The sequence below is a fragment of the Telopea speciosissima genome, chromosome 9 (assembly GCF_018873765.1).
Source record: "Telopea speciosissima isolate NSW1024214 ecotype Mountain lineage chromosome 9, Tspe_v1, whole genome shotgun sequence".
NCBI classification, from domain to species: domain Eukaryota; kingdom Viridiplantae; phylum Streptophyta; class Magnoliopsida; order Proteales; family Proteaceae; genus Telopea; species Telopea speciosissima.
The window spans coordinates 44578284-44600215 of record NC_057924.1 but is presented as its reverse complement, the minus strand read 5'-3'; the positions used below and the strand labels follow the sequence as shown (position 1 = coordinate 44600215).

Below are 21932 nucleotides of genomic sequence, written 5' to 3'. Positions count from 1 at the left end.
GGAAGTGGTCATTCCATGTTGCCGCATTCAATTTCCTGTAGTCAATGCACACTCTCCACCCTGTTTGGATACGGATTGGAATCAATTCATTATTGACATTCTCAACTACAGTGACTCCTCCTTTCTTAGGCACAACCTACACAGGACTCACCCATTGGCTATCAGAAATAGGATAAATGATGCCATGATCCAAGCACTTTAGGATCTCTTTCTTGATTGCCTCTTTCATCACAGAATTAGCTCTCCTTTGGGGTTCCCTAGAAGGTTTGGAACTCTCCATCAGATGGATATGATGTTGAACAATGGAGGGGCTAATACCTTTAATGTCAGACATGGTCCAACCTATGGCTTCCTTATGGTCCTTTAGAAGCTTAATCAACTCTTCTTCCTGAATAGAAGTCAAATCAGAAGCAATAATAATAGGAAGAGTGTGATCTTGCCCTAGGAAGGCATACTTGAGGTTGGAGGGCAATGCCTTCAACTTTAATGTGGGGGGCTCAATAATAAAGAGTTTGGGAATGGAGGTGGATAGGGGTCTAAGGGGCTCCAAAGGTGGTTGGATGCTCCAGACCTTAGATAAGGGGTATCATCAACACCCTCCAATTTCTGCATACATTTTTGAAATCTCGAATCAAAATCAATCTCAAAGAATGTATCAATATCATTGGAAAATCCTTGAAGCATATGCACCTCTTCATCCATATCAGGCTGCTTGCCCAACCTAAACACATTGAAGTCAACAGAAATATTATCAAAAGATAATTTCATGAGACCATTCCTACAATTGATTAAAGCATTACTGGTAGCTAGGAATGGCCTACCCAAGATGATAAGGATTTGATCATTGAAGTCGGCAGTAGGTTGGGTATCTACAACAATAAAATCCACAGCAAAAATAAATTCTCCAACCTTCAACAGGACATCCTCAATCATTCCCTTAGAAACTTTAACTGACCGATCTGCAAGTTAAAGAGTAATTTTGGTCGGTTTCAGTTCTCCCAATCCCAGTTGTTGATAGACATGAAAGGGTAAGAGGTTCACACTTGCACCAAGGTCTAATAAGGCATGATCAATAGTGGTATTGCCTATAGTGCAAGAGATGGTAGGGCTTCCAAGATCCTTATGCTTGGCTGCTACTGGCTGTGAGATGAGAGAACTAATGTTAGCAGCCAAAAATATCTTTTTAGGCACATTGGAGGTCCGCTTTTGGGTGCATAAGTCTTTGAGGACTTTAGCATAAGCGGGGATTTGAACAATAGCATCCAACAAGGGGATATTCACCTGAACCTGTTTAAAAACATCCAAAATTTTCTCCACAAAAGGAGACTTTTTGCTAACCAACCTATTTGGGAAAGGAGTAGGTGGGGTATAAACTCTTTCAGGGGTGGTCTTTTTTACTTTCTCAACAGAATCATCTTTGGTTTCCTTAACCAAATCATCTGGGATCTCTTCAGGTTCATCAGACGAACCAGGAACAGTAGGCACTTTAATGGCCTCTTCAGAAGGGGGAGAGTAAATAGGAGTATGAGATGGTAAATACTGAGGTATACTAGCCTGTTGATACTCACGGCCACTCCTTAAAGCATAGACAGCATTAACCTGGCGGGAGGGCCCCTGAAGCTGTTGACCTTGTACCGGGTTGAGTGGAGGAGCTTGGGTATCTTATTGAATATAAACCTGATGCCTAGGATTTGGTTCAGGTTGGCTAGGTAACTTCCCTGTTTTCCTCTCATGCAAAATTATGACAAGTTGGGTGAGTTGCTTCTCCATAAGGATCATTTTTTTCTCAATCTCACATATTCTTGGTGCCTCTCCTGTATTGATGAACCCTAGGGGTTGTTGATAAGGTGCAAGGAGAGGAGGCTTAGCAGAATTCACAGAAGGTCCTAGATGAGGACGAGGGGGAAAGGGGTTAGGAGACATCCCTTGGTTTTGTGATGAAAAGTTGGGCCTTTGGGCACCAAGCTGGCCTTGATGGTTAAAGTTAGATGGGCCTGCTTGGTTCCCTTGATTCCAGGAGAAATTAGGATGATTTCTCCATCCTGGATTATAAATATTGCTATATGGGTTATGTTGGTAGAGAGCACTTACATTCTCAGTGTTGGAATTGCCCACCAAGGTGTTGGGGCATTCCTCCAAAATATGTCCAGGTGTTTGACACCAACTGCATATTGACACCTGGTTGATCTGGCTAACCGGTATAAACTCTTTAAGAACTATGGACTCCAACCTTTTTATGAGGCTATCTAGTTTGGCATCTTTTACTGTCGTACCCTCAATAAGATACCCCTTAGTGGTTCTTTCAACCTCTTGGAAAGATTCCCACTCCCTAGTCTTATCAGCCAAGTTGGTTAAGAATGTCCATGCATCATTCTCCTCAGAAAAAGAAGTAAAACCTGTTGGACACATGGACTCTACAAGTTCCTTGGTCTGATAATCAATACCCTCATAAATAATTTGGCATAGCTACCACAAGTCGAAATCATGGTGAGGGCATTCTAAGAGGAGGTCCTTAAATCTCTCCATGAACTTAGAGAAGGTTCATGCGGTTTCTGCCTGTACTGGAGGATGTCACTCTTAAGCTTATTAGTCTTGTGAAGAGGGAAGAATTTTCTCAAAAAGACAATGGTGAACTCATCCCATGTGGAAATGGAATTAGTAGGTAGTCCATAGAGCCACTTCTTAGCCTGGTCTTTCAGGGCAAAGGGTATAAACTTAAGCCTAACTGCATCATTAGTCAAATTCTGGACCTTAATTAGAACACAGACCTCCTCAAATTCTCTAAGGAAGAGATATGCATCTTCATTGGCCATCCCATGGAAGTGGGGTAGCATACTAATGAAGTTGGTCTTGAGTTCATAATTGTTTCCTGTAATAGGTGGTAAGTCGATGCAAGAAGACTGTGTAACCTTAGTAGGGTAGAACCTATCCTTAAGAGTCTTGAGTTGTTGGTCACCCATGGTCAAAGGTGGGGCTAAGGGTAGTGGAGAAGGTGGTATTCTAATAAGATGATTAGATGAATCACGAGTCCACACTTTAGCCACCTAAACAGATATGAGGTCTCTTTTAGAAAAATTAAAGAAAATTAAAAGACTTAAGAAAAAGTACTAAAAACAAGAGGGAGCCCAAGGTAGATAGTGCATCTATCCCTCAATAATCGAAACAATGGTTCAAAAGCTGTAAGGATGCCATATAGGTTGACAGCAAGGGAACCCGTGTAGTCTTCTATAGCCACCTACGGTCGATTCCAAATGGATTCCGATGTAGAGTGGAGGTCTACTATACATTTATGTTTCCAACGCTCTCACTATGTCGCTTTCTTGTTATCAAGAGTGGTCACCACCAAAGATAAGTCACATGTCAATCCACCCAACCAAGTCAAGATGTAGCGTCATAGATAACTTAATCCTATGAGGGACACCAAAAGATGGAGGGTTGAAGCATATGAAGGACTTTAGATTTGGCGCACACTATTTGAAACAGAAGAGAAACAAGAACAGGTTTTCAAAAACTAATTTTTTTTTCCAGAAAAAGAAGAGAAAATAATAAACTAAAACACTTCGAACTACTTAAAAATCAGATAAATAAAATGGACAATAATCTCCCCGGCAACGACGCCAAAAACTTGTTTGAGTTAAAATAAAACCACAAGCGTACGGGTCAATCGTAGTTACGGGTCGAACATGAGGAGATATACGCCACTCTATTTAACTAACTTAAAAGTAATGCAAAGTGAACCAAATTAAAGTGTTAAATTAAACTAATTAAACTAACGAAAATCAATGCATCCTAACTCATAAGTATCTAACAAAATTAAGGGATTAAATCGGTGTCCTAACTCATGAGCATCTAACCTATCAAACTAAAGCGAATTGAAAGGAATAAAAATGCAGCCACACATACTAACCACATAAAAAGAAATAAGGGAATAAAAATGCATCCACAAACCACAACCAAATAAAATTAAAATATAAGAAATAGAGGGAGAAGAAGAAGAAGATAGAGAGATATAGAGGAGATGGAGAATGAGATTGAGAGTTTAGATAGTAAAACCTGGATGTGCTTGCATGAATGTAATTGAAAAGCTTGAATACTTGCATAAACTTACCATGGCCTCCTCTTCTAAATTTTCAAGTCTTGTCATCAACTTATGAACTTAGACTAGAAGGCTTAAAACCTAAACTAGAATTAAGAAATTACAACCTAATTGAAGACTTAAATTGAAATTAAAGCATAAACTAAACCTATTATAACCATTAAATGAAAATAAAAAAAGCAAACTAGAACTTAGAAAAGCCAAAAATAAAAAATTAGAAGGAGAAGAAGAGAAGAAATTTCACTAAGTGAATGAGCAAAATTTATAAGAGAGGTAGGGGGTATTTATAGGGGAAAGGGGAGAAGAGAGAAGAGGTAAGTGTAGGAGAAATATTCCCTAAGAAAAGAGAATATTCTCTTCTCCTTCCTCCTTTACATTGCCTTGAATCCCAAGAAAAAAGAAAAAAAAAAATAGAAAGAGGGAGAGAAAAGAATATTGTGTACATAAACCTTCTATTTCTAGAAAAGTAAATTTCTAATTCTAACTTGTGCTTCCTTTTCTTTGTAGATATCTTCTCCAAGCAATAAAATCAAAGCATCTTTGATTTTTCAACCTTCCATAGATGAGAAAATATCTTTTAAAATAAATCTATCCCAAGTGAAATTCTAGGAATGCCCTTGAAAAGTTGGAGGAGAGAGAGAGAGTGATGACTAGGATTCCACTCAACCAAATAACAAAATCTCCAATGTGTCCTCTAAAAATCGTGGGGCATTAAATGCAGCCCATAAAAATCGTGGACACCTTGTGGGCCTTCAAAATTAATGGAATCTAATGACAATGTGGGTCCCTCCATGTGGGTAGCAGTCCTTCTCTCTCTTCAAGAATGCAAAATTGCCAAAACGGCCCTGTACTTGCAGTAGATCTCTACCATTGCTTAGAAATATCTTCTATAATATAAAAAATGTCCTTGGGCAATGGTAGACTGACTATGGGCTTGCACTACAGCTCCTTTCTGACTCATTATCCTTTCTTGGGCTGAAAAGAATAATCAACTATACAGTGGGCTAGATGAATGCGTACTTGTGTTCCATCACGTCCAACTTGCTCCAAATTTAGTCCTCTTTACAGCCATGGAAGGAAAAATGGCAATTTTACGTGTAACTTGGGACATGCAGCTCCCGATAGTCCAGAATAGCCCAAAACCTGAAAAACACAAGAAACACCAAAGTAACTCTGTTCAATGTGGTAAAATGTATGCTTTATGCCCTAAGATTTCACACATAAATGTGCTCATCACTCAGTATGATTGGTTTTGTTTTTTGATTTTCCATGAGCAGCATGCTTAGCTTTAAAGTTGGTTGGTTTACCATGCACCTTCCAACATGTGGCCTTAGTGTGCCACAATTTACCACAATGTTCACATTTGATGACTGCCTTTTCAGATTTAGAAGTTTTAGCAGTATGAGGATTCGAACCAATCCCAGTGTGCAGAGTTGATCGATCTGGAGGTGTAGTATGGAGCATAGCTACACGTCATCAATCTTCAATATGAACTAATGCATAGGACTATTCCAGAATAGGGAAAGGATCCTTGTTGAGAATATGAACTCTAATTGGATCGTTTTCAACATTAAGGCCAGCCAAAAAATCATAAACCCTAATTTTATCAACATGTTTCCTGTATGGAGCAATATTAGTAGCATTAGTTGTAAGGATCCGTCCCACGGTGCTTGATGCGCATGGATGGTTTTATGCTCCTCGATGGAGGGAGAGAAGGAATGCGTCTTCTCAAGGGGTATATGATTTTCAGGAGATGGGGGTCATACAATAAAATGAAATGGAGTCACCACCTAGAGTTAGGGCCTAGGACCTATTGGTGTATACCTAGAAGGGCCACGAGACTTCGGTTGGTCTGGTCAGAGTTGGGGTAAGTGGTTAGGTTACGAGAGTGGGAAGGTGTTAGGGACCCACCTCACCCAGATAAACCGGTCTTTCTACTAGATGTTTGTTTTCGAATATTCTCCCTTTGTAAATGTCCTATTTCCACATGTATGGCTAAATAATGATGCACCAACTATTTAATTAAATTAAATTACGTTACATTAAGTACTGTACGCTACATGAGAATACTTGAAAGGACTACATTTGAAATTAAAAGTTAACGGAAAAAATGTATACCTTTACGCTTTAAGTAAATGCAATTATGCAAGACGGATAACATCTCCCAGCTCAGGTGGAGGCAAAAGATTGGCTTTGTCCCTTCGTCAGACAAGTAACGGCTTATGAGTGTCGAAACTTGAGATCTCAGGCAAAATAACGACGTTCCAAGACTTTGGAAACAAGCGGCTCAAAGGTCGGATAGAGTGACTATGCCACGAGAGGTTTCCCAAATTTGGACAAAAAGGGGTCGAGGAAGTCAGACTTAGATAGCCCAGACTTCAGATAGGGGGACAAGGCTCGAAGGCCCGAAATTGGATTGGGGAAGAGCCCCGAAACAAGAAAACAAGAAAAAACTAGAAAATTGGAGCTCTGGGGGTGCCCCCTCTCCCACAAACTTTGATTGTTCAAATGAGGGGAGTTACCCCCTTTTTATAGGCAAATTTTGGGTTCGACTACATTGCAGAAAATGTGCGGGGCCGCATAGCAGGGCCGCGACAGAGTAAAAAACTGAAAAAATCCAAATTTGGGTGGTCGTGGGGCCAGACGGTAGGGTTGCACGCACGACACCTTTTGGTATGGTTGTAGTACACGCCTGGTGTTGCACGACATGGCCGCGTGAGCCTGATGCTCCATGGCAGGGCCGCGTAGTGGGGCCGTGGTCGTTCGAGGCTATCTTGGGGGGATCCTACGCATGATGCACACCTTATGGAGCGAGTGGGGGGTTCTTTGGGCAATACAATGTTGGTTTTCAGGGACATTGCCAATCATCTGCGTCCAATCGTCATCATCGCTGGGGGTGACAAAATTCAGCGTCTACAGTTTGCCCCTCTTTGATCGAGGCCTGTGCCAACATCCGAAGGGGGAAGATAAAAGACCACTTGATTTTGTCACCAGGAGCATGCATCACCACCACTTTGCTCATAGGTGGCACAGTTGAATGATAAAACCTTGTTTTGGCAAAACCATTTAGTGAGCAAAAATTGCAGTCACTTTGCTCATAGGTGACGGATTTTTGGATGATAAAACCACATTTTGGTAAACTACTCGATAAATCCTTTGAGGTTTAGATGGCATTACCTGGGCATGTACTTACCTGACGGGGCAGCATTGCTCGACTGGATCTCTTCCTGGCGTTCAAACATTGCTTGCTGGGATTTTGATCTTTGAACATTGCTCGGCCAGATTTCCTCCTGACGTTCGAATATTGCTTAGTGGGAACCTGATCTGTGGGCACTGTTCGGCTAGATTTCCTCCTGGCACTCGAACATTGCTTGGCGGGAACCTAATCTTAAGCGGTGTTGCTAGCCTAGATTTATGATAATGTGATAGCACTATGACTGAGTGATGATAGTAAACGATGAGATGGCATCGCGATCGAACCTTTGAAAAGGTGTAACAATGGGACGACATTGTGACCGAATTTTTGAAAGTGTAACGATGAGACAGCAATGCAACTTAATTTTTTTTTAAAAGTGTAACGATGAGATGGCATTACGATCGAATTTTTGAAAGTGTAACGATGAGACGGCATCGCGACTGAATTTTTGAAAGTGTAACGATGAGACAGCATTACGACCAAATTTTTGAAAGTGTAGTTATTATACCCGCACCCCAGGAACTAATTATTTATTTTCCTCCCCTTGTGACGTGTAGATTCTGCCGCTATGTACGCTGGTGAGTTGTTCACTATGATGGTCAAACCCAGCTACAAGGTCGTTGACATCAGTACGGGCCTGCCTGTGGAGGAAATGTTCCTTAACCGAAAGTGGGGGAGATTAATGGATGACGATTTCGTGGACTTTCCTCCTAGTATGAGTCCCAAGAGCGAGGCATATCGGAAGGCCCATCCGGTGTCTCCTTTTATCGACACTTCACTCTTTGATGAGGTCAGCGACGTAGTAGGGAAACTCTTCGGAATCACAGAGTCCACGCCATGACGACCTAGGGTAAGATACTAACCTCAAATATACATGATGTTCCTCCCCTCTGTGGCCTCAAAGTGTGGGTCAAAGCCCATTGAACTCCAATTAAGTTTCAGTCCTTACTGCAGGGGTGGAACTACAAATGGACTCAGTGGTATTGCCTCCGTCCAACATTCTTCCTGTACTGTTTCCTTATTTTTGGATGTTTTCTTGTGTGGGACCCACGTCCTCGTGCCCCAGACCTCGCGACTATGTCCCCAGACATGGTGGACCCCACTCTTGACCTCTTTGTACTTTTGTGTGTTATTGTTGGGCCCACAAGCCCATTAGGGGTTTTAAAATGAGTTTTAGCTTAAGTGACCCAAGCCAAATAGGCCCTAAGTAGGCCACTTGCTTTAATACACAACCCAGCCTTCATTTGCTCATTTACTACCTTCACCAACCAACCAAGTGGAGCATTGAAGAGTAGAGAAGAAGAAAAAGGAAGGAGGAAAGGAGGTGGAGTCTCCCTATTGGCTCCTATCCAAGGTGAGTCACACTCTCTCCCTCATCCCCTCTCTTTCCTATTTCATTTTGGAAACCCCTTAGAGTGGTTCAAGCTTAGGGTTCCTTTGGAACCCAAGGCTTGCTACTGGGGTACCTACCTCAGCCCTTAGGTGGCTTAATGCTCACCCTTTTATTAGCAATACACTTCTTAGGCTCTCCCATTTGGGTGTTGATCATTGAACAACCTAACCCTAGATTAGAAACCCTAAACTTAATTCTAAAGCTTGGGATCTACCTAGACCAATGGATGGTAGGTGTTTTGTGACCCTAGGGAGACCTAGGACTCCCCTCTCTAGCTCTTGGATTTATGTGACCTCATGGGTTGAAGATGGGAATGGAAGAAACTTCAAAATTCATGTTCTGGCTGGGGCGGAATCACAAACGAAACCAGGCATCGGGCTTCCGTTTGTAGTTCTGTTCCATACCTTTTGATCTGTTGGTCCAAACAGAACCAGGAACAGAACCACCCTGAGTGCCTTTGCCCGATGTTTCATTCCTCTCGGTATTTTCTCAGGTTTAGGACAGATGCACAAACAGAACCATAATTGTGATTCCATCCGTCGCTCCGCCCCCTTGTATTTGAACCTTGGCCTAGGCGGAACCAGGAATGGAACCAGTGGCATTGCCTCCGCCCCTGCTTTCGTTCTTGTTGTCTTTGGTATTTGTTAATGGAATTACTTTGGGCCCCTCATGGGACCCACCTATGACTTCTAACATCTTATCTCACGCAACCCTAGGTGACTTAACTAGTATGGGAGAGCGTGCCACCGGGGCGATACTCACCAAGCTTATCGAACAATCTACAAAACAACTGTGAGTAGGTTTTGGGTGACTATTTGGGTTTAAATGTACTATCATTTATTATCATGTTACTGGTATCATTATCAAGCATATTGCATACTTGCATTATATAAATCTTGATTGATTGATGTGAATGTGATTGTGAAATGTATTCTTTCTTGTATCGGGTGACGATGCAGGAAAGCACCGGTGCCGGAACCCTAGATATGTTTATATTACCTTCTATTACCTGTCATATTGGTCTATATGTGACGTGCCGTGCTGGTACCTAGGTGATAGATGGAATAGGACGTTGATGCACCCAGAATATCTCTCGGGATGATAGGACTTGCATGTAGTACATCTACGGTTAGGATCATTGTTCCCTTATGCTACGACTCTTACCAACAGAGGTTTAGGTATTGAGTAACCAGAGCTCTGGATTCTGTGGAGCGTGAGAGAGGCCAGTCATGGTAGTAATGGTTATTGGGGTCTACCACTGGGTGGTTTTGGTGGCTTCGACCGACGTAGGCCCCTTAGTGACAATTGAGGTTTCATTGTGACGATAAGATAAGTGACCCATAGTAACTCCCAAGTTGTCACAAGTAGCATACACCATTGACTTAGTTTATGGGCTAAGTGGAAAATGAATCTAACATGTATATGCATCATGGATTAATGGTAACTATATGTTTGTTGTTTGCGCATTTTCCTTTTCTCCCTCACTGGCTCAGTGGAGCTAACCCCCTGTGTACACACCTTTTTAGACTGTGCAGCACATGGTGGCTACTTTGCTAGTCTCGAGGTTCAGGCCTCTAGATATGATGATATTGGCGTGGATGATCCAGAGACCATGACAGAGGAGCATGGTGATGGTTGTCCATGCGATGATTGTGCTTATGAGCCTTAGTGGCCATTGGACTTATATTTTTTTTGATTATTTTGGGGCTTCGAGCCTGCGTATAAACATTGATTGTCATATCTTTTTTGTAGTTATCAGATGGTCATAGGAAAATGTGTAAAATTACAGTACTTATCACTTAACCCATGAACATCTTGCAACTATTTAATTAACGCTTCCGCTTATACTCTGATCTTTGGAAATTGTAATATTCCTTACGTTTAGCTTCTGATATTAACGTGATTAATATTAGTGTAAGATTGTGGATTGGGACACTGTATCAGTGATCCTGGTAGTGTAATGGGCTAACACGTGTCATCTCAGTCACCCTCTTTGTAGTATTTTATTCCTACGTGGAATGGGGGTGTGATAGTAACGATTAAACGGCATCGCGATCGAATTTTCGAAAAGTGTAACGATGAGACCGCATTGCGACCAAATTTTTTGAAAAGTGTAACGATAAGACGACATCGGGATCGAATTTTTGAAAGTGTAATGATGAGACGGCATCGCGGCCAAATTTTTGATAGTGTAACGATGAGACGACATCGCGATGGAATTTTTGAAAGTGTAATGATGAGACGGCATCACGACCGAACTTTTGAAAAGACAGAAAGTTTCCCGGTCTGAAATTTTTGAAAAGAACAATTCAGGGTATGACGACATGGCATCAATACCCAAAAGAAAAAAAAATTTGCCTAGACCAGCGTGGCACTGCCATGCGAGGCCGCCGGCCAAGCGCAGCGCCGCCGCCTTGCAGGGCCGCGGGTCACGCGGCGCCGCCAGGCACGCCCCTTGCCTTTTTGGCTATAAAGAGGGGGGGGGTTCTCTCACTCCTAACTTTCTCTCCTCTCTCTCTCTCTTTTTTTATTTGCATTTCCTTCTTCCTTCTTTTGTTTTTTGCGTTCTTTCTTCATGATGTCTGCGAGGAAAGCTTGATCTGGGAGTCCTTCCTTAGGGTCAGTGGGAGACATGCGAGCGGAGTGGTACACTGGTTCCATGATGATGGACACATCCCGTAACAAATGCTGCAGCATCTGGGGTCAAGGTGTGACAGATGTAAGTGATTCTTGCCTTCTTTCTCTTTCATAGCATATGCTTGGTTCAGTTTTTCATTTCAGCTATTCATTTGGTAGGATCTCTAAGCCCCTCGTTATAAGAAATACTGCCGTACGAACGATGTTATGTCGTAGTATTGGCAGCTTCATCGTAAGAAGATGCCCCAACGATGATGGAATAATAGTTTTTTTATTGAAATTACTAAGGGGGTAAAATAGACATTTTAACTTTGGGTACTAACTGTGCTTAACGTCAAAGGGAAGGTTGATAGTTTGTCAAAGTTTGAGGTGTTCGTGATATATTGTATACTTACAGGGGGTGTTCGTGAAATTTTCCCTAATTAATATATAAAATTATATAAAAAAAAGTAATATGTAATAATTAATATATATATTTTCAGGTGTAATGAACACATGAATCTATGGCAACAAAATCAAATTATTTAATGACCCATTTAGATTTATATCATCATCAGTCAATAACAAATTTGAAAACATGAAATGAAGCACACCAATCACAGTAACCTTAACACAAAAACAATATCTTCAATTTCTTTCAAACTGCAAACAACCATTAGCTCGGTTGGTCGGCGGTAAGGGTGTCAAAACCTGGCCCGAACCGTTAAGATCGACCAAAACCGAACCAAACCGATCCTTATTGGATTGGTTTTGGACTGCCGATAAGAAAATAATGAGTATAAGGTTATGAATCATTGAATTGATTTCAATATTAGTGAGGAAATTTATGGTTGTAAGATAAATTGTTACAAATCAATGAATATGAGGTTATGAAAATAGGAAAATTGATTTGTAGCAATGCTTTTTCCATTGATCTCCTTTTTAAGTGTGGGGCTAATGAAATATTTTATGTAGTTGAAAAGAGAAAGAGAAGAAAATAGGCACAAACCGAACCCAACTTATTTAAAAAAACCGGGTACCGAATCGAATCCAAACCGATACTGACACGAAACCAAACCGCACCGAAACCGAACTGAAACCGCAAAGTTCTTATTGGATTGGTCTCGGTTTCTCTAAAAGCCACACTGAAACCGAAAAACCCAAATCAAAACCGGACCGAACCGACCCATTGACACCCCTAGTCGGTGGCATGCCAGTTGAGTGCATCGCCCCCCAGGAGGTCAAGGGATTATGGCCCCTCTATTGGTAGTTGTAGATTCTCCCCCCCTCCCCCTTCCCCCTTCCCCCTTCCCCCCCCCCCCTCCCTGCTCCCCAGTAATGGTAGTCCTCTTGTAGTTGGTAGCTAAAGTCCCATTGGGCAGATAGGTAGGATACGACAAAAAAATTCCTTCCAAACTAGTTAACATTGTTGGCTCACGACCGAGATATGATACATATGCACACATACTGGTTCTTTCTTGGGCTTGGGTCAGGCCCACTTCAGGGTACCAAAGGCATTGAGCCAAATCATATTGACCTTTGGGTTGTTTTCCAGCCCAAGCCCAACTTTGGGTTATTTCGGGTTGGGCTCGGGCTTGAGTGGGTTCAGATAAAACCGCTCAAATGCCCATCCTTGCTTACCATTTGATAATTGATTGATGTAGAGATTGAAGAATATATATCAACGAAACTAAATGCCGACATTAGCCCAAATTATATAGAAAATAAGTATATCATATAGCTAACTTGATAGTGCATTATAATTTATCACCATTCAAACTTGTAAATCTTTCAAATCAATTGGAACAAATGATTATAAATTGCTTACTATATGAATAGTTTGTATAGTTTTATGTGTAAGTCTATGATGTAGAGAAGGTTTCTGAAGAATTTCTAGATTGGTTGGACTGGCAGAAGTTCACCCGATTTGGTCTAAGGTATTAATTTTCTAGTTCAACTTTTGAGGGTCATAATTTTTCGCTAGCGTGGAGTCACGGGAGCCATAATACCTTTTCGGAAGAATCACCCAGTGCTCTACAAGTTGTCCAATGAATCCAATGGATGCAACTACTATTTCGAAGCCAAATTCGTGTGTTTGAGGAGTGTACACAGCCTCCAAAGTTTGTGCATAATATCAGGATATTAGTTTTCTATTTTAATTATTTTAATTATTTTGTTTCCTATTTAATTTTTATATGATTTTGTTTCTTGTTTTATTTAGGTTTCCTTTTTCTTTGTAATTCGACCTTCTTATATACACGTCATTTTAGATGAAATAAAATCATCTTGAAGTTTTTTAATCAAATCAGTTTATTTGCTCTTTTTCTCAAGGATCATGAGCGCTAGAATGAGATCTAGTCCCCATACTTCCTACTGTATCGCCATAGATATGTAATACATAACTTTTATCTAGTTGAAGCTATCCTGAGTGGGCCAAAAGGTCCAGCCCAATTTTACTGGGTCTACCCCAATTTAGCCCAAACCTGGCCCATTACACCTTTAATTGGCCAGGAGAAGGAAATGGTTGATTGAAACAAAAAGCAAGGAAGTCATGAAACATTGCATGAATCATGCATGAACCACAGTATCTAAAAGAGGAGGATTGGATTGAATATGAATTTTTTTTTTTTTTAAAACCCTAATCCTCTGGATATATATAAGACCAGATTTGGAGTTATCTTTGCCTTGTAACGCTTTATTTATTCTGTCACCCCAAAAAGTAAATGTAGAGGTCATCACTGATCTTTACATGCCTTAATTTACACTTTACACTTTGTGTGGGCAGACATCATTGACTCAGAATAGTCTTCTTGAAGAATTTCTTGAAAACTATCATCTTTGTTAGCAAGATTTGTGGTGTTATAACAATGTATGTTTTTCCTACTTCACAAAAAAAAAAACAAATGAATTGGTCAGAATCCATGATTCATGACCAAAATGTGCACCAATTCGTTAGGTTAGAGTTGGACTTTGGATTAATTTCATCTTTGATTATTATTATTAGGATGGAGGATGGGCACGTCGCTCGCTTGCAATGCTAACGGCGTGCATTAATGGGCAGCGCAGGACAGGAGGGACATGGGGTCTTTTCCAAGGGGAAAAGAGATAGACTCATATGACCGGCGTGCCTAGTCTTTTCCTTTATTATTATTATTTTTTATTATTAATAAAGGATAGCAGTTTCCGACGATATCGGTGTGGGATGTCACACCAATAGGCACACGTGCGACGGTTTTGTAAACTAGAGGGGACTCATTTGGTGTGGGAAGAGAGAGAAAGAGTATGTGTCAATGCGTGTCTACTGGTCAGAATGCATGTGAGAGGGTGTGGGAAGGAATCTCCACACGGGCTTCGTGAGGATTTTTTACCATTAACTAAAAGCACTACTATTAACTAGGGGAAGCACAAAACCAGGGTTGGAGCTCAACTGGGTTTTCCTCATAGGGCAAAGGTCTTATTGGGTTAAATGAGATAATATTAATTCCACTCTTTGCCTTTAGAAATGGATAAAGAAGAAAGCTTATTTTCCTCTTCCTTTTGTAGAAGGAAGGTGATAAGCTTCTCATGTCACAATATTAAAATGCAAATAGGCCAAAGTTGAAGAGATTCTCTTAGTGGGCATACACTAACAAAACAAGTCCTAATCATAATGTCTCTTAAGGAACACAATGACCCACTTGTTTGAATTTTATGTTTTGATGTTTATCAAACAATATATGATTGGCAAGTTGTTGCAACAGTCCACAGAAAGAAGGTGAAGAAGAAAAAGATAAAGAAAAAGAAGAAGAAGAATGCTTGTGTTGGATGGCCACAATCAAGACATAATGAAGGTTTGGTTGCATGTTCCATCCAACTGCAAGGAGTTTATTCTACAAGAACAACTAAAACATCCTTGAAAGGTAGATCAATAGGTGATTAGTCTATAAAACAACAACTCAGCCTTATCCCAAGTAATGGGGTCGGCTACATGGATCCTTATACACACAAAAAATAAAAATAAAAATTGAGTGATGGAAAATGAAAAATGAAAGTAAGAGGAAAGAGGATAATCCAGGAAATCAGAAAAATCTCAATTACATGGTGTATCGATAACGTGGATCTTTGTCCTCCAACAGGCTCTATCTGAGGTCATACTTGGCACAAGACCCAGACAATGCATGTCATTCTTCACAACCTCACCTACGGTCATATTAGGACTGCCCCTAGCTCTTTTAGCTCCTTCAATCGCCATCAGATTCACTCCTCCTTACTGAGGCGCCCCTAGGCCTCCTTTAATTGGCTCAATTTATATATATGATAATGGTAATTAATCCACTCTTGAACATACCATGGGCCAAAACAAATCATAACTCTTGAGAATAATAATTGAATGTGGTCCTAACGCTAAACCAAAAAGGAGAAATTATTGATAACTTTGGGTTATGGCTTGTGACTCATCCAAAACTAATTTCCTATAAGTATTGAAAAATCTGCACTGTTTAAATGTTCTCCTTTTATTATTTTGTGTTCTTACTTTTTTTTAATTCCTCCCCACCCCCCACTAGCCCTATCTTCTTGAGTCTAAATAGCTAGCAAATACATTGTTTCAATTCCCATGTCAAATAGGAACTATGAGACATCCACCTGATGTTTGAGTTGTTTTATGAGAATCTAATCTGCTACCAACTATATTACTAATCATTAACAAATTAAAAATGTAGCAGTTCGTAGTTGTTTAGATTCCCATGATTCTAACTAAGCCTCAGTAAACCAAAGTCAAACCAGTTTGATGATCCAGAAGGATGACAATTAAAGAGTACAGTGTCCTTAATGAAGTTTTGGTGCTATGTAGGTTAAAATGGCTAGGGAAGTTGATACTAGAAGATGGTCATTGAAATGCTGAGTGGTGGGAATAAGCACAAAGGAATTAAAAAGAGACTCTTGAGATTGAAGTGTCACAGTCTATGATGGACCCCACTTGTCACGATACTATATGTTTTGGCTAAGGTTCTTCGTACGGCTTTAAAACGCGTCATAAGATGTGAAGATTGACCACAATTTATATAGACATTTCATGGCCAAAAAACACAGTTGATGTAAGACTAAATTCTGTGGCACAAACAGAGATATCATAGAACAGAATGACCATGTTCACAAATTAGATCAAACATCAGATTCTTCTAACAATGAAAATTTTTCCTTCAATGTGTTGTGGCTATAAAACAAGAAAGATGGACTAAGAACAATAACCAATGAATTAACATGTTTGTTCTCTGGTTCACTAATCCATCCAGAAAGATGGACTAAGAACAAAATGAAACTACAAGTGGCAAAGCTAAGAGTTCAGAAACTTTCTCTAACACAAGTTTTAGGTTATCTTTCTTTCTGTTTTGTTTTTTTTTTTCTTTTTTTTTTTTTTGTTTCTTAATAAATACTTGTAGGGAATCATTCATTTTGAGAAATTTACATGTAAGGTTAAGAGGGATTTTATATTAATGCATTATCTAGTATAGTATATACTAGTGATGCAGTTTTATTGTATTGAAAAGCTAAAATAAAAGCTTCTAGAGTTGTTTCTGTTGTGAAGAAATGTTTCTTATTTCCTGTTGTTCCGGGGAAGATTCTGTTTGAAAAAGCTACCCAAAATCCTTAAAAAGTAATCTTTGACATGAAACTATGAAAATCCGGAGTGGGAAGTAAGCATTAATTCTTCCCAAAACCATGATTATGTTATACCACTGAGGAAGCATTGGTATGCCCATGCTGCCTCCCCTTCTCAAAAGGTGATATTATTAATACAAAAGCCATGAGGGCACTTTTGGGAAAAAAAAAAAGCTGATAGATTATAGCTTTTTTTTTTTAATGGTAAAAAAAACATATTATATTACTAAAAATTAGATAAATATACTGGATTCTTAGATTGTGCATACCTAGCAAGGTTCATGGCTAAAGCTATACAAAAAGTATCTACCTGAGTATCAAAACATATATCTTGGGATATATCAGAAATATAAACTAAGTCTTTTATGAGATACCAAGGGCAAGGAAACTTGGTTAGAGATGGAAGAACATCAGTGATCTATTGATTTGAACACCACACTTCTTTTATCTTCAATCTCATACTAACAGCATAATCAAGGCCTGTCAAAATACTAAATAGTTCGGGTTCCATATAACTTTTTTGAACGTTCTATTTAAACCTAATTTTCAGATTGCAAGGAGTGCAACTTGAAATCGTTTTATTATAAAGACCCTTGGACAAACAAGGGTGCAAAGTGCAGTGAAAATAATTTCATTATAAGCGGTTGGGCCGGTTGGACCGGTCTGGCCTGGCTAAATCTGTTATGGGACTCACGCAACAAGACGCACAAAATCGACAGGATGTCAAGGGTAAGACACTGGTGTGTACTCGGGGTAGGGATGTGAATTTGGAGGCCAAACCGAATGCCCGACCAGAAAAAGTAAAACAGGTACAACGGAATTCACTGTTAGTCCGGTTTAAAATCAATCATCGGGATATAATTAATGTTAATTAAACGTTGGGAAAAATTTTTTGACGAGCCAGTGTACCATATGCCCACTCACATAACTTTTATTATAGGGAAAAAGTTGTGTGTTCGTGAGTGTGGCCTATGTCAGCATTCCCATGAGTCTATCTCTCTCCTCCCCATGTAAAAAGACATTTCTACCCCCTTATTTTAAGGAGGAGAGAGATAGACACATGGGAGTGCTGGCATAAGCCACACTCCCGTACAGAAAACTGCTTCCCTTTATTATATTATTTATTTTCTCCTTCCCTGACCATGTGATCTCATATGGATGATATTGTTCTTTGTAACATCATTGGTGTGGCATGGGAGATTCTTCCTACATTGACAGAATGAGAAATCCTTATCCCTTAGGACTGGTTAGCTTACCATGGAGGCAACCACATGGATCCAACCAATACAAGTGGGCCTAAAAAGATCTAATTTGAAAATAAACAATACAGAAGTAAAGGCAGGTGGATTATGTCAACATAAGAAAATTCCATAAATAAAATATGAGAAAAGGTTGGATACGCTAGCACCATATGTAGGGATATACATGAATAGTCGAAATCCATTTCCGTATCTGTGTCTGAATCCGTCAAAAAGCTAAACAGATGCGGATAGAGATAAGCTATAACTATCCAAAAAACTGTATTTACATGTAAAGGGATAAAATATTCAATCTGTCCATCAAATGCATACCCTTCCCTCTCCCATAAAATATTTAAAAAGAAATTTTGATGATGATTTGTCCATCAAATGCATTAGCTGGCTATTAGCTACTTTCTTCGTTCACTTTACAGAGTCATCTCTGGCAAAGAAGGCACTTACCATAACTTTCATGTGACTTGAAACACCACCCTAACCTATGCCACCCCTTCTTTTCTGAGAAGGGGGCATTAGTTAATTGGTGGTGCTTGGGGCATGTGCTTGAGAAAGAGGGGACATAATCTTTCAACATTTTCAACATAAGATAAGGGCAACAAACGATCACAGAAATGGATTCTTTTGCATCTTCTACTAAATTACATCCAAGGTCCAGGGAAATGTTCAAGGATGATTCATTATAGTAGCTTCTTTTTCCCCAGAAATAGATTCTGTTCATCTTTAGTTGGTGTATTGTATCCTGTTTATCTGCCAGGAAGAAGAGAAAGTGTCCGGGAGATTCAGTCTGAAGCTGGTGAGGGAATGTAAGCAGTTAGTCAAAGTGGGGTCTAGGGTTTTGTTCTCTACAAGGGACAGCAGCAGCAGCAGCTGAAGAACCATTTTAGCGTAATTTGTGGGTGGGAGAGAGAGAGAAAGAGTTTCGGAGCATTTCTCATGAACTTTGAATCTAAGAGCTGGGTCAATTAATTGGACTGGACCATATCACAGTGAAGAAATTCCCTGTCTTCATGGCCGTCAAATGTGACTTTAGGATAGAGGGACTAGTACAATAGGGAGAGAATGTCCAGTGAAGAGAATTTTCTCCTAATTGGTATCTTTTCACTCAAGTTTGGTATATTTCCACTCTAGTAACAATTCCACCACATCAATACCCAATCACACTTTTTAACACCCCCTCCCTAAATAAAAAAATTTAATTCCTTTGAATAGGAATTTCTATCCATTCGAAGTACTTCCACCACCCTTGTCTTGTCCAATGGTATTCAGCAAAGAATACAGGATTTAGGGTTTCATGCCAAACAGGCTTACTTGAGATTTACTACTGTGCATACTGTGCAGTATCAGTTTTCCTCAATGGTTAGAAGATCTGACCAACAAGACTGAATTGATAACAAGGGAGCATAATGGAAGTATGAAGCCAAGGGAAAAAAGAGTAACATATTCACATAAAGCAAAAAAGCATATCTGTTACCTACAATATTCACATTTACAAGGAAATTAAATTTGAAGTTTTATGTCTACAATCTTTTAAAGCTCTCACAACATCAAAAAGCTTAGACAGGATTGGATCATCATCAGATAGGATTGTGTGAAACTGTGAACTCTTACAAGCATGTGCCGGCAACAAAAACACAAAAAATGCAGATGCATTACTTCCGGTTCAAGCACACAAAGGCAACAACACCTTTACAGCACATAGCACCAACCGGGGATGATTCTCTCACTTGGGTTGGGTAGCAAGAAGAGGAGCCAGAGATCTGTAAGCCCTCGTGGAAGGAAACATGTTTGCACCCAACCCTGATCTCATCTCTCTCAGGATAAGTTATTTCAGCATCCCAAAATACTCCGCTTCCCCACCTTAAAGTTTCTCTGCTTACCCTGAAAAATTCATAACGAAATTTGTCTAAATTCTTAGTCACATTCAATTCAGAAGCAAAACCCATCAAGGAAATAGATCAAAATCAAAGAAAAAACAGAAAAACAAGATCAAACAAGTCAGTCTCCCAGTTCAACTATTACAGCATTAAGCCAGTACGGATTTATTTCTACAAAGAACTTCAGAATATTAAAACTAGCACATTCCATCATATGTGAAGCAGTAATTTTATAGAGCTCACTAATACCATCACATCCTCACGAGGGATTAGAAAAGCTTACCTCAACTTCCATTACCCTCAGAAGGAGTTCATCTCAAGACAGTAGGTCCGTCTCTTCACCAGCAGCTTGGCAGCTGTCCCATATGGCTCTTCGAAAGCTCCAGAAACCCATGAGCAATCAGAGGTCTCCTTCTTCGTCGTTGCCGACTGCTCAGTCGGCCTAATTGCAACCAGTGTCGCCCCCTTAAGGACAACTCCATTAGGTAGCTCCAAGTGGGGAGCATACCAAAGCCTCATGTTGAGTGCAGGAACCAGAGTTCGTCTAGAAGCGGTAGAAGCAGATAAGGGCTTCACCCTCAGCTCCTCCAATTGCTCTTTGTTCATACACAGCACACCTTGCCCATCAGCATCTGTGAGAATCAAGCCATCAAGGGTTTGATGCTCTGCAATTATCGGCTGAAGCAAGTAATGCCTGGCAGAAGCTGCAATCAGAGAACTAATGGTCCAAACGACTCTCAATTTCAGCCCTCCGTTAGTATAAAACGATTCAGGTATGTTCCCATTGTCGTCTACACTGCCGACGACACACGAACCATCACCGCCACCGAAACCGGCAATAGTCTCCAATTTGGCGGTATCAGGGGAGAGGACAGATGAGGCACCAAGGATCACACAGTTATCAAGGGTGGATCCAAAATCAGCCCTCCATTTGAGCAAAACACCCGAATCAATCCCTAGTTCTCCGCTTGGGAGCTCAATTCGGAGCCGCCTGATCTCATTGAAATTCTTCAGAACCTGCGTGGGCGAGTGGTGGGTGACTCCACCGGCCTCCATATCGTCCTCTTCAGTTCCTCCAGCCCCTCCACCACCACCACCAAACGGAGTTGACGACGACGATGATGTAGAAGTTGACAAAATCTTCTTGGGTCCAAGGAAATGCCCAATAGCTTGCAGAGGCTTAACGATTCCGCCGAACACGAACCGACAAAAGTTCGAGAAGACACCACGGTTCTTATCCGCGGAAGCAGCTGTGGAACCACCGTCGTCGTCGGAGATAACGCAATCGACTCGAACCACAACGTTGTCGACCTGAGGTACCAAACCATGGAACCTACGAGAGACGACGCAGCAGCGGCCCAAGGCTTTGACATCTCCGATCTTGTTGAAGACTATGAGTAGGAGAGAGTCAGGTAACCTGTCGAAGTGATCGATCTCTGTGTTCAGTTCTGAATCCATCGTCGCTGGCTCTCGGTCTTGTTCTAGCCATATCCGACCTGTGAGATCTGGTCGGAGGGAAGACATCAAGGAACAAAACGAGAAAACGAATAAGGTGAGCTGATCTAAGAGATAAAACAGAGAGAAACCCTAACTCCGAAAAGGCAAACCCTAATCTTAATGAAACGAAAAGAACTTCTCCGGCCAAGCTTGAATCCGTTGGAGAAGAGAAATTATCGCTTCATCAGAGATGAAGAGGAAGAGAAAAGCAAGAAGAGGAGCTGCGGAAGGGGAAGGAGAGACGCACTTAACAGAGAGCAGAAGTTGAGTTGAGGTAAGGTGGGGTGAGAGAGATGGGGCAACGGATTTGGGCTTAGAGAGTTAAAGAGAGAGAGATGCGTTTTTTTTTTTTTTTCTTTTGGGG

The 21932-nt window shown here is 40.6% G+C and overlaps 1 protein-coding gene across 1 annotated transcript; it reads right to left on the bottom strand.

The window, feature by feature from the left end:
• Window positions 1-19645: 19645 nt before the first annotated feature.
• LOC122640331 (F-box protein At5g46170-like) lies at window positions 19646-21731 on the bottom strand. The gene is made up of 2 exons (XM_043833491.1): window positions 20355-21731; window positions 19646-20075 (listed from the first exon to the last, which is right to left on the bottom strand). The coding sequence occupies exon 1, from the start codon at window positions 21593-21595 to the stop codon at window positions 20372-20374; it is 1224 nt and encodes a 407-aa protein (XP_043689426.1). The 5' UTR covers window positions 21596-21731; the 3' UTR covers window positions 19646-20075; window positions 20355-20371.
• Window positions 21732-21932: the final 201 nt, after the last annotated feature.

Excerpts from the sequence above, each read along its gene's own strand:
- LOC122640331 (XM_043833491.1), bottom strand. The coding sequence starts at position 21,595 with ATGTCTTCCCTCCGACCAGATCTCACAGGTCGGATATGGCTAGAACAA.